At 33.5% G+C, this 14,094-nt stretch overlaps 1 protein-coding gene across 1 annotated transcript in view; it reads left to right on the top strand.

The window, feature by feature from the left end:
• The first annotated feature begins 8,829 nt into the window (after nt 1-8,829).
• The window catches only part of LOC149539315 (histone-lysine N-methyltransferase family member SUVH9-like), a 53,053-nt gene continuing 47,788 nt past the window's right edge, over nt 8,830-14,094 (top strand). Inside the window, exons 1-2 of the mRNA XM_089800620.1 lie at nt 8,830-9,095; nt 9,588-12,512. Of these exons, the coding sequence (XP_089656746.1) occupies nt 9,712-12,450 (2,739 nt within the window). The 5' untranslated portion in view covers nt 8,830-9,095; nt 9,588-9,711 and the 3' untranslated portion in view covers nt 12,451-12,512. The remainder of the gene's footprint in view (nt 9,096-9,587; nt 12,513-14,094) is intronic.

Genomic DNA, 14,094 nt, shown 5'->3' with positions numbered 1-14,094 from the left:
ATTGATACTAGAGAGCAAACAAAAGGTAATATATTTTGTCTTGATCCTACAGTTGATATATGTTTGTTTACAAGAGTTGAAGATGTGTGGTTATGGCATAAGAGGTTATGTCATGTTAATTTTGAGAATATTGTCAAAGTCAGTAGAAATACAAGACTTAGAGGCTTACTAAATTTGCATAAACCTTAGAATGCTATGTGCAAACAATGTCAACTTAGTAAGTTGACCTTGTTTTTCAAGTAAGACACATACTTAGTCAGGATCCACACGATGCACCACTCCCCGCCATTGCCTATTTAGATTATATATATATTATATACATGTACATGCTCGTCTTTTATGCAGAATGCAGGTACCAAGCATCGACTTCCCTGAATTGCCAAGATGAGCGTGCCTAATTAAATATACTCAAATGGTGAGAATGAGAAGATAATGATTAGGTCCAATCCTAGCCATAGCCTATAATACTTGTCCTGCAAGGAGGACTCGTGACAGACTGTCTACCCTTTTTAAAAAACCCATGAGTCTTTTGTGCGTATGTTGTTTTATGAGTTTTTGATGAATTTTCTATTAATTAAGTCTAATTAAAGGATTAAATTAATGATTTAATTTAATGGAAAATTATTATGACATCTTAAAATTTAATTATATTTAATTAATTGAGAAATTAATTAAATATAAAGAATTGAATTTGGAGATAAAAGTTTTAAGAATAAATTTAGAACGTGGTAATATTTATTTAATTTAATAATAATATATTTAGAGTTCATTTTTAAATAAATGCTAAATATTATTGTTATTTAAGTTAATAAATATTTATCAAATTAAATATTCAAAAATAAATTAAGAAATAAAAGATATTAAATTATGAAAAAGTTTTAAGTTCGCATGATGCGTGTATGAGTTTAAAATATAAGAAATTAATTACAAGATAAAATATGTGAAATTAGTAAAGATATTTTAAAAGTGCGCATGAGATTTAAAAGTTAATAAATTAATTTAAAAGCTATGTCAAGTGGAAATTAAATAAAGTAATTAAATAATTCATTTGTCTAAATTAAAAGCAAATTAATTGTGCATGAAAGAATTAATTAAATAAAATAATTATAATTTTAGAGTTGTGGAGACAGAAACCCTAAAAAGGTAATTAGATTCTATATTAGAGGGTTTTGGGTCATTATTGCATACACATGTTTTGGAGAGCAACTCGAAGGGTTTGGAAAAGAAGGAAACTTTTCGTGGCTTGAAGAATTTTGCTTAGGAATTTTCATCTAGCTGTCAAAGTTTAGCATCAATATGAGGTAGGATTCGAAATCCTTTGAATGCATTTTTTCAGTTGGAAAATATTTGTTTGCTCCATGTTTGTTTGGGTGGTTGAAGTTATGTTTGTCGTCTTGATTGTTTTTCCATATCTGATTGATTGAAATTAGTCTCTCATTATTTATATTTACAGAAGAAAATCATAGAGAAATTAATTTAAATGACGTAGGGTTTGAAAGAAAAGAAAATTCTAATATAGAAAAATTCGATCATTGCCCATATTCGTCCTATCAGATCAAGATGGCAATTGTTTATTAAAAAAAAAAGTAAATTAATTAATTAAAATATAATAAAAATTATTTATTTGTTAACATTGTGTTGGTTATTTTTATTATTATTAATTATGGAATTAATATAAATAAATTATTTTTGTTTAAAAAATAAAAAGGGGAAAGGAAAAACGTTTAAAAGTTTAGGTGATTTTTTTTTATTAAAAAGGGAAATTTATATATATTAAAAAATATATATAATATAAAGTTTATAAGAGGCGGGGGCCACAACCCCCCCACCCCCCTTGGCATGCATGCCACCGGCAGTCAATGCTGGCGCAAGGATTGTGTCAACAAGCTGTCACAGGCCCTGCGATAGCTGGCCTGCCGCGTACGACAGTCAGCTTTTTTAAAGGCTTGCGAATGGAGTTAAATCATTCGCTTGTTTTTTTTTAAATATATATACAATGCAATTTTAATAAATTTTAACTCGGTTGAAATTGTAATAAATTTATATTATTATTTAAAAACAATTTTATTATTAAAATTATATTATTAATAATTTTACTATTAATAAATTTGCAATATTGTTTAATAACAATTTTATGATTAAATTATATTGTTATTTATTAATAATTTTACTATTAATTTATATTAATGTTTTGTAATTAAATAAATTAATAATGAATGTAATATGGCTTTATTAATTACTAATTAATCTAATTAAATTTTGATTTAATTAAGATTTCTTACTAATGAAAGTTAATTAATGAAGTTGTAATTTATCGTTGTTAATAAAATTGAGTTTAATAAAATTATAATTATTTTACTTAAAACTCAATGAATTGTCATTGCTGTAACTTAATAAGATTATCTTGAGATTATGCTGTTAGGGGAATGAATTTTATTAGTGAAGGGTAACTTTATATGTTTGAGTCAAATAAACGAATGGATTATTGGATGGTATAAACTGAGAATCTTCTATACTTAAAATGTACATTAAAACGTAAACTGAAATTTTACTTGTAATCCAATTGTGTATTTTCAAACCAAACCCAGACTATGAAACTGTATTGTTTTGCTTGTATTGTCTGTGCTTTGGATTTTGGTGTTGATTAGATGTCGACCAATCTAGGATGTACACCAGAGGTTTTGTGAGATTTCTGTTATACCATTTATGTGGCTGGATGTCATGATTTGTCTTGTGATTCAGATTGAAAATTATGATTATGAGGTTTACTTTATGGAGCATTTATGTGTACTTGGATGGGAGAACCATCTTATTATCAAGTTGCCTGTTAAGGAACCAAGTTTGATCTTTATGAGTGTTGTGGTATGGGACACAACTGTGTTTTATGTTCTCAGGAGAGGTTGTCTAGGTACATGTGTTTGGGAGTGGCTTGCAATAAGGGTCCGGGACCCAAAGTAGTCAGTGCCAGGGTAACCTAATGCAAGTTATGTAATAAGTGATAATCTAGTAATTAAAACTTTTGGGGGGATAACACACTAAAAAGATAAGTTAGAGACATTTGATCCACCCATGCCTTGAGTGCTTGTATAGACTGAGGATAGGAATGAAATGATTGCCTCGTCTTCTTGAGAGGGCTTTCTGATTTCCACATGTGTCATGTTGAGGGTCCGGGGTTCAGAGTAACTAGTCCAGGGTAACTCAATGCTTGAGGGTCCGGGGTCTATTTAGAGACCAGTCCAGGGTAACTCAAGCAGCCATGTGATAACACTCCCTAGTATGTAGCCTGAGTCTCCTCTGTAGATTTTGTGTACCTCTGGCGGTGTACTTATTGTTGGATGTGTTTATTGTGGTTATTTACTTTCATTGATGATGATTGGTGATTCATGGATGATGTACTTTTGACATGTGGCTTTTGACTTGAGGTGATTATCTTTCGTTGATTTTATCTTATGATCTTGGTATTTGGTTTATACTTGGTTCGTGTATGATGTTTGGTTATGTGGTGCCGGTATTGGATTGAGTGTTCTTTCTTTTTGGATTATTTTATCTTCTTGAGTAGCATGTGTTACCTTTGAGGTAGTTTTGGCTATTAGGGATTCCTTTGCCTAGGAATGTTTTATGTTTGATTTGCCGTATGAGGATCGTCCATTATCTTCCCTGCACGGTGGGAGTGGAAGCCTGATTAGGTAACCACGCGGTAGGGAGGTAGTGTCTTCTTACCATTTGGGTTCCCCTCACATTGCCAGCTGTTGGATGCTCGTTGCAAAAGATGTACCTTTATCATTCTTATTTCTTATCTTAGAGACTTATTTTCAGTTGATGTATATATGTTATCATGTATTCTGATGTATTGTATCTGTTCTCACATACCCTGCGACATGTGTAGTGGATGTTATTAATTGGATGGATGTACTTTCATTGTATTAGTTATACTTATGCTTTGCTTATGCAATTATGTATCTATTATTTCTTTATGATCATGAGGCATTGTACTTGAAACTTAAACTAATTAATTTAAAATTATTAAATGTGACTCAACGTAAAGGAACCCTTGAGGAATTGAAACTATATCTGTAATTGATTTTGTGTATGTTCATGTTGCTTCCACATTAATGTTATCTTGACGTTGTTTAAACTTTAAAAAAAAAAAAAAGTTCAATAAACATTGTAACATGTTAGGTTTATTTCTCTTGGGTTCCCGAGTAGGGCGTTACAATGAACATGATGGTGAGCCCCAATCAAGTGAAGATAATGATGAAAATCAAAGAACAAAACCTATGCTAGAAAATTATGTGAGAAGGAACCATTCATTTGAACAAATCGTTGGAGATAAAAGTACTAGAGTTATGACAAGAAGAAAGTTGAAAGACAATACTTATTTAATTATTGAATTTGAACCAAGAATTGTGAAAGTTTTACTTGACAATGAAGACTACATTAATGCTATGAATGAAGAGATAGATCAAATTGAGAAAAACAACACATGGATGCTAGTACCGAGACCTTCAGATAAGAATATAATTGAAACGAAGTAGATTTTTAGAAAATAAATTGAATGAGAATGGTAAAGTTGTGAGGAACAAGGCCATATTAGTTTGCAAAGGTTATACCCAAGAAGAAGGAATTGACTATGGTGAGAGATTTTCCCCTGTTGCTAGATTGGAAGGAGTCAAAACTTTATTAGCATATGCTACTTACAAGAAATTCAAGGTATATTAAAAGGATGTTAAGTCAACATTTTTGAATGGAATACTTGAAGAGGAAGTCTACATAGAACAACCTGAAGGATTTTTGTTGAACCTAATTAGAGGCACCTGGTTTGCAAGTTGAACAAAGATTTGTTTGGATTGAAGCAAGCACTGAGAACATGGTATGAAAGGTTTCATTCATACTAGATTAAGATTAGATTTGTGAGAATGAGTGAAATTAGTATTCCATATATGAAGAATGAAGTTGAAAACATGGCATTGATTGCTGAAATATATGTGAATGATAATATATTTGGTGGTAATGAATTGTTGTGCAAATCATTTGTTAATCAATTGAGCAACGAATTTGAAATATCTATGTTTGGTGAGATCAAATTTTTCATAGGATTACAAGTTCATCAAACAAAAGATGGTATTTATGTGAATCAATCTAAGTATGTTAAGGAGATTTTGAAGACATCTGGGATGGAGAGTTAAGGCCAGGCAACACAACTATAGTGATTGGATGCAAATTATCTAAGGAGGATACTACTGCTAAGGTAAATGAGACACTATATAGATTAATGATTAGAAAGTTGCAATATGTTGTGCATAGTAAACCTGATATTGCATATGCAATTGGAATCATTGTAAGGTTTTCTTCTAATCCCAAGGAAAAATACATGACTGTTGTAAAAAGGATATCCATATATATGAAAGGAACTAAAGAATTTAGATTATGGTATAAACAAGATGGTGACTTTGAACTCAAAGTCTACTCTAATGCAGATTGGACTAGAAATGTGGATGATAGAAAAAAGTACAAGTGGTGGAGCTTTCTTCTTACGAAAAAAACTGATTGCACGATTAAGCAAGAAATAATAAATTGTTGAAGTTGAGTATGTTGTTGCTAAAATTAATTGTTCAAATATTATTTGGATTGAGCAATTATTGGAAGGAATGCAAGAAAAGGTTACTAAGTCTATCACTATCTACTGTGATAACACTAGAGCAATACATATGCCTATGAATCCAGTGATGCATGCAAAAACCAACCATATACCTATCAAGTTTCACTACTTGGAAGAGAAAGTACAAGAGAAGTAAGTGAGGCTTGAATATACAAAATCTAAGGAACAAATTGTAGACATATTTACCAAGCCATTGCCTAAGGATGCTTTGAGTATCTAAGACGTAAGTTAGGGGTCTTTCCTCTATCTAAGATTAACTAAGAAAAGTTGCATGTTGCATCAATTCATGGATGATTAGATACATCTTTTTGGAGTTGATGTAAGAGTTCACTTTTAAGGAACTATTTTTTGAAGATTTGTAAGTGAGTGTAATGAAATTGATGTAAACAACACATGTAAGGTACATGGTATTACTACAAGGTTTTATAAGTTTCACATTAGAACTTATATTTACCTTTTGCATTGTGGTCAAAAGGGGAGAGAATGACTAAAACGAGAGAGAATCTATAAGAAGAAAAGGAAGTGACTAAAGTGATTGGGATAGAGAAGTAATAAGGAGAGAATCTTATATGGAGAAGTTAGTAAAGATGAATGGATAAATATACCCAAAGGGGGAGAAATTGTGAACATGAAGTTGTTGAAGATACATAACAAGTGAACTTGATGTTGAAATCTATTGGAGAGAAATTGACTGAAGTCAGAGAGCTAAAAAAATGTATTTTTGTCAATGCATACATTTGATTATCTTATGTGTAATGTTTTGTGATGTACAATCTTATGGTTTATGTTTCAATCAATGCCAAATGGGGATATTTTTAGCCCCAATCGATAATGTTGTTATTGTATGTAAAAGTCATAACAATTGTTATATTGTGATTGATGTCAAGCCTTAGTTGGTTAGACATTATGCCAATTCAATAGAGTACTAGATCATTTGATTAACGATAAGGATTTGAAGAAAGCATGATGATGAAAACATTGATAAGAGTATGGTACTCAATGGGTATTTGAATGAATTGGACTATGATAGTATAATGTTGATTTGATTGTTTTACAATCATGTAATGTTGTGATTAAGTGATGAAGATCATGTATGTGCAAGATGATTTACACAATGAAAGAAGGAATTCAATATTAACCGAGCTACTATAGCTTTCACCAAGCAACCTCACATAGAATAGTTAAAGTTTAGTGTTAACTGAGTAATTTTAGTGTTAACCAAGTGATGTATCGTTGGAGTAAAGTTGTAATGTTCACCGAGAAAAGAACAAAATAAAAGATTAATCTGAGGCCGAAATTTGATACAAATAAGGAATATTTGAGAAGTTCAAAGAATAAAGTCAAAGTTAGTTATAAGATCGACGACTGGAGAAATGTAATGAAGATTTGATGAAGAAGGTTTAACAAGATAAGGATGAGCACAAAGTTCAAGGAGAATAAGTATACGCTGAGTGTCTAAATACATTGAATTTGAGATCTACAATCACGATTAAGTGACAAAATATGGAAGAATTTGGAAGACATAACTATTGAAGAAGATGAACAAGACCATTTTTGGTTGTTGATTATTGCTAATGATGTGTTGAGTATGCAAATTGAAGGAGACAAAGAAGACATAAGGTGAACCAAGTAGAACAAAAGTGCGAAGATCGAGCAAGAGGAAGTGCAGAAAGAGACAGACAAAGACTAGAAGGAAGAGATAGAATGAATCAAATATATGAACAAGAAAGGTACTGTTAAACCTAGAAGATCACTTGACTATTACTTCCTTACCATTGTAGCAGATAAAATCTCTTAAATGAGTGGACTTAATCAGGCTATGAAATCCTATATGGTAGCATTGATTAGTGGTGTTTGTAAGTCCTTTAGAAAAGACCACTCTTTAGAAATTTCAAGGAGTGGTAAGATCTAAATGATCTTTCATTAAAATCCTCTAAACATGTCACACTAAAAATGAACATGTAATCTTTAACAATGTTGGCTCCTAGCAGAGCTCATTTTAATAGAGTGAAATATTTGGGTTGTCGGTTCCCAGGTGGTTTTTCCCTTACAAGGTTTTCATGTTAAACATCTGTGTCAAATGTGTGATTGCTTATGTCTTACAAAGTTTATTTTCATGTTATTATGATACTTAGTATGGTAAATAATAGTATGATAATAGTTTGAAGTAAAGTGTTTATAGGTTTGATTTGACAAGTTCTATGTAGTTATCGAGCTATTGATTTGAAAGTTTATGAAGTTGAATTGGTACTAAATTGTTTCAAAGGCCTCTAGGATTACTGGATATAACTGATTTACCCCCACCCCCACTTCTCCTCTCAGTTATCTAACAAGGTTCAAGGTTTTTGATAATGGTTAAGGGACCTAGGTTCAAGTTATTTGTTATAGATACATTTTAGGGTTAGAGGTAGGTTTATGGTACATGCATATATATGGGTGCATATATGCATACACATATATATACAAATATGCATTCAGTATATGTGTGTACATGCATAATTATATATGCAAGCACACACACACACACACACATATAATTAATCAAAATCGTAAAGGTATCTAACCTAGGTTGCATGATAATTACTAATGAAAGAATTAACTATTATATGCCTAAAGCTTAGTTTAAGTAAAATAGAGTTGATAAGAAAACACCTTATTACTGTAACAAATACAAATCATTATTTGAACATAAATAGTTAAATGGAAGAATAAAACTTGTATTGTAATATAGTTCATACATTTTGAGTGAACCAAATATTTTATTAGCTATACAACTATTTTATTTACTCAAATATATTTATATTTTTTTGATCGGTAAAAGGTCGAAGCATAGATTAATTATTATTATTAGTTGGAATTAATTATTATTATATGTTAAGCGAAGGTAGATTCAAACTCAAGACCTCCCGCATGAGAGGCTCTCAAGTTCTCGTTGCGTTGTAGGCTTTTACCTATTTACTCAAATATTTTATTAGCTATACAACTTTTTTGTTTTTTGTTTTTTCGGCTATACAACTATTTATTTGAGTAAATAAAATAGTTGTATAGCTAATAAAAAATTAGGTTCACCCGAAATGTATGAAAATTTATTATTTTTCACATTTATTGTAGTAATTAATACAAACCGACACTATCCTCATATTATGTTGACGAGCCGTGTAATTTCACTTGTGTCTGATCAGTCTGTATTTATTTGACTGGAGATGGAGAGAGCATTTCTTGCTATTTCGTTCCAATCAAACGTAATAATCACAGTTTGCTAAAATTTATCAGAACAATTATTTAGCGAAGGCCAACATAGCGAAATGGTAGATACTTTGACTCGAAAATAAATCAATCAGTAGCCTGCCAAATGACTTTGTGGTGAAATTAAGGAGTCTGTAAACTAGCACTTAAGAGGACCTCACATTGATTTTGCTGTCAGCTTTGGATGCAGGTATTCTATGTTGTTCCTCAGATGTTTATATGATTTTGTAGTGGAACGGATTTTTTTCCCCATTTCTTCCAGTTTTTTACGTGAAATGTTTCTCGAATATTTCACAGTAAAGGTTTTTGTTAAAAAGCTGGCTTTAAATTTTAAGATATTATTGTTATTATTGGTATAGTGGAAATGAAAAGGATCTGTGGACATTTCGTAGTTGTTCATAGTAATTGGGAAATTAGGTTTTCAAAAAGCTTTGTGAAAGCTCTGAACAGGCTTTTTTTGTACAATTTTTTCCAGAAATCTGTTGTCTGTAATTGTTACAGTTTAATTTGTTTTGAACGAATAACTTTGGATCTCCATTTTGTGGAAAAATTAATGTGAAGTTAGGAGGTCTTCAGCGAAGTGTCGGGGCAGGCGTAGCAATTTTGTAGCTAGAGGGTTTATGCTAGATTTGGCTGTTTTGTCTGTTGATGCAAATGATTTTTTGGATCGGATGGCTTTCAGGAATTCTCAAAACACTGAAAATTTTAGGGTTTTAAGGTTGAGACATTTGGTATGAAGGTTTCTGTCGAAAGTTCTGGAGAAAACATTTTAAGGTTTGCTACAATATAGAACAGGGGATAAACAAATGGCGTCGACAACATTGAAGAAAAAGCCTTCTGCTATTCGAGACTTCCCCTTAGGATGTGGGAGGTTTGCACCGCGGATGACAAGAGAAGAGTTGTCTGCAATTCGTAATTTTCCCGAAGGAAGTGGAAGGAATGCATCCGTTATAACTAAGAAAGGTTTGGAAGAATCGACAAAGGTTAATAAAACACGGCAGGAAGGAGATGCTGATGCAAGAACTACAGGTTTTGGAGATAATTCGGTGCTGTCTGAGGCAGCTCTAAAGGTTGCTGAATTAGACGACACTGTAGAAAAGTTGACAAGTCTGAACATGGAGGTCTGCAATGAGAAAATTAACGCCATGGCTTTGGAATCAGAAGCACAATTAAATGCAGCAAAGGAAAATATTGATAAATTAGAAGACAATCAACTTTTGCCAGATGTAAATGTTAATGATAACACTGTACCGTCAAAATTGGTTGCGTCCACAATAAAAAATGACAGAAACAAAGACAGTGAAGAGGATATTAAACCATCTAAGAAGACTTTATCCAAATCAAAAATTGACACGAGTAAAGATTCTAGAAAGGACAGTATGCAAATAAAGACAATGCCCAAACAACCTGCATCAAAGGCGAAGATTGACAAGAAAAGAGATGATATGGATATTGTAACATTGAAGTCTCAAGCTAAACAACCTGCCACAAAGAAGAAAGTTGCGAGCAATAGTGATAATGACGAGAACATCATAGCATCAAAGCAGTCAGCATCCAAAACAAGAATTGAGAAGAAAAGAGATGGCAAAGGTAATGCTAAATCTTTGAAACAAGAAGCTAATCAAACAGGCAAGGAGAAAAAGAGTGTTAAAAGAGGAGATGCAGTTGGGGATATTAGTCCTTTGGAAATCAAGGAAGCGAAGGAGAAGTTTGGCAGGGAAAATGCTGACAAAGATGATGATGTTGGTGATGGCGCAGAGCCAGATTATGCGGACTCAGAGAGTACTCCCACAAAGCTTAACATCAAGGAGGGGGACAATCCTGAGTCAGAGAACAATAAAAATACAACTGCCAGTGCTGAAAAAAGTAGTATAAAACGCAAGAAGACTCCTCCAAGCAAGCGTAAATCCAGAAACAAGAAATCCAAGGTTTTCCGTTCTGGTGATGGAGATGATAATGTGGATGCAGGCTCCAGTAGGAATGAAGTTAGAAAGACTCTTATGATGTACGATGCTTTACGTCGACACTTTGTGCTAGAAGATGAAGCAAGCAAGCAAGGAGGTAAACGTGTAAGTGGTGGGTTTAAAAGACCAGACATGGAAGCAGGTACTAACCTGATGGAAAAGGGCCTCTGGCTTAATCGAGATCGAAAGGTCGTGGGACATCTTCCAGGGGTGCAACCTGGTGATATTTTTTATTTCAGATTTGAAATGTGTGCGATTGGGCTTCATCCACAGGTACAGGCTGGTATAGATTACATTGGTGCAAACAACAGTGAGTGGAAGGACTCAGTAGCTGTCAGTATTATTGCATCTGGGGGGTACGAAGATGATGAAGATGATGGTGGGGAAACATTGGTTTATACTGGACAAGGGGGAAATAGCAAGATGGATGGCAAACAGAATGATGACCAGAAATTAGAGAGGGGAAATCTTGCCCTTGAGCGAAGTATGCATCATGGCGTTGAAGTCAGGGTGATTCGGGGTAAGAAGGACAATGGGAGTCCTTCTGGAAAGATATACACTTATGATGGCCTGTACAAGGTTGAGGACCATTGGATGGACAAAGGGAAGTCTGGATTTGGTGTTTTCAAATACAGATTGCAGAGGTTATCTGGTCAACCTGAGTTATCATCTGATAGACTAAAGGCTGCTATTAAATGGAAATTGAATCCATCTTTAAGGCAAGGACTTATTTCTGCAGACATATCTTTAAAAAGAGAGAACACACCTGTTTATCTTGTGAACACAGTTGATGATGATAAAGAGCCAGAACACTTTGAGTATATAAGTGAAGTGAAGGCTCCAAAATCTGTTCTTGATTGTGTACCATCTAAGAGTTGTGATTGTAAAGTGAGCTGTGCTCCTGGTGGAAAATGCTCATGTTATTCATTAAATGGAGGGCAGATGCCCTATACTCATAATGGGTTTCTTGTTAAGTGGAGGCCAATGATCTATGAATGCAGCGAGCTTTGCAGCTGCCCCACAAGTTGCCGTAACAGATTGACTCAAAAGCGACTCAAGTTCCATTTGGAAGTATTCAAAACTGAAAATAGAGGATGGGGTGTGCGTTCATGGGACCCTATTCCAGCTGGTTCTTTTATCTGTGAATATGTGGGTGAAGTTCTCTCAAGTAAGGATATAGATCAGCAGGTTGAGGAAAATGAATATCTGCTTTATGTGAAGCGTGCCCTGGAACATTCAACTGACTGGGGGGATGTTTCTAATATCCTTCCTGAAAAGAAGCAAGATGACACTGTTCAAGCACCCCCTTCATTGATGTTTGCCATAAATGCGAAGAACTTGGGAAATGTTTCTCGCTTCATCAATCATAGTTGCTCCCCAAATGTTCTACTTCAAAGTGTCCTTTATGATCACCATAATACTCAGTTTCCACATATCATGCTTTTTGCCATGGAACATATTCCTCCATTGACTGAATTGACATTTGACTATGGAGTGGTTGATGGTGGAGAGGGTAAGAGTTATGTCAAAAAAAAGGTCTGTTTGTGCGGATCATTGAACTGCAGAGGAGAATATCCTTAAAAGTACATGGACTTCAATCAGCTAAAAAACTGAAGCATGTATTCAGCAGCTTCTATGCAGAGGTGAGGCCAATTTAAGCATATTTGGAATCAGATTGGTTTAGGGATTATTTTCTAGCGTGGTATAAGACAATTATTCAGTCAGTGGAAATTATTGTTGTCTTAGTCATTGCTTTGCATTTAGACTTTGTAAATGAAGTTCAGTTCAATTTTTCTAAATATGCTTGATACACTTTCGCTGTTACCAGCTCAATCTGAATACATTTTTCAAACAAATTTTAGTATTGCAGACGTAGATGTCTTATGAAGGAAGAGGAATGTCCTTGTTAAAAGAATGTTGAATTGTTTGCCACTTATTTTGCATCCCTTTGTCTTTTAATAAACTGCAAAGCTCAGCAGTTTGCAAATTTCTGGAGTATATGATCTTTGTTGTGGGGATCTGTTTGTGTTAAAAATTCTATCTGAGAGTTTATTGAGGTTGGAGATTTTCTTAAGTTCTTTATTGGTATGCCAATTGTCAGTGAGTATAGTAAATGTTTTAATTACTATTTTCAAGGGGCTTTCAATACCTTAACATTTTAAGCAGCAGAAAAATAACAATGAGGTGTCTAACAAAATTGGTCGAAGCTGTGGTTGGCTACAGACAACAAATAATGCATTCAGGGAGCAGTGTTCATGTTCTTTATTGTTACAGATCAGCTTCCCCTGGATGTTACATGCTAAACCTGGTGTAGGAAGTAAGTGTGCAATGTATCTATTTGTTCTAAGTGGATTGTGGTGGTTATGGCAGTACTAGGTACCATTGAAGAGGTGAGAGATTATGGCTGTCAACAATTACTTATTGACAATTTACCCATGCTTAGCACCACTTGATATTCACCATCAATTGGGTGTGGGGTTATCCATGTATATCTAGCTTGATGCATCCATGCATGTGCCCTGCACACAAATTTGCTGCTGGTTTCCCAATCACCATCTTCCAGCTTGGAAAAGTTAAATAGTGGTGAAACAGGCTTACACACCCAGCTAAAATGACTTCTCTAAATCAAGTGCTTCAAGCTGTGAGAAAAAATGAATGAACCTGTAAAAACGAGAACCATAGAAGCTAAATAGGTGAAAATGATAAAGTGGCTTGCTTTTAGACTTTTGATGAATAAGATTGCCGACAGGTTTATTTGTGGATTTGACGAAGGTAAATAATTTTTGTAAAACAGCAACATTGTACATATCAAGTGTAGTATAACAATTAGAGATTATCCAGCCTGGTTGTCTCTTGAAAGGACAACATCTTGATCCCAGAAAAGATTTCTGTCCTCTTTTTCAATATGTTGGGAAGTTTGGATTACACCATACCACCATTTTATATTTAATAGAATTGTTGATATAGATAATTATCAAGGTGGGGTCATAGTTAATAGGTTTACGTAATATTCTATGTAAACCTATTCCAGTAAAAATAAATTAAAGTCTGTCACTCTGTTGCGTGATTAGTTTTACACCTACATAGAGTTGGATTTTTTGAGGAATAAGAAGAATCAGGTAGTTGTGCATCCCATTTACTTGGATCACAAACTAACCTACGGAGTGTAGAAATTCCTAGATGTTTGAATAGTAGTGAATATCAATACTTGCATGCAATTTTCGC

The sequence above is a fragment of the Cupressus sempervirens genome, chromosome 9 (genome assembly GCF_028749045.1).
Source record: "Cupressus sempervirens isolate cs-2001-9-10 chromosome 9, ASM2874904v1, whole genome shotgun sequence".
Taxonomy (NCBI): domain Eukaryota; kingdom Viridiplantae; phylum Streptophyta; class Pinopsida; order Cupressales; family Cupressaceae; genus Cupressus; species Cupressus sempervirens.
The sequence above is the reverse complement of the archived record's forward strand: the minus strand, read 5'-3'. Positions and strand labels throughout refer to the sequence as shown.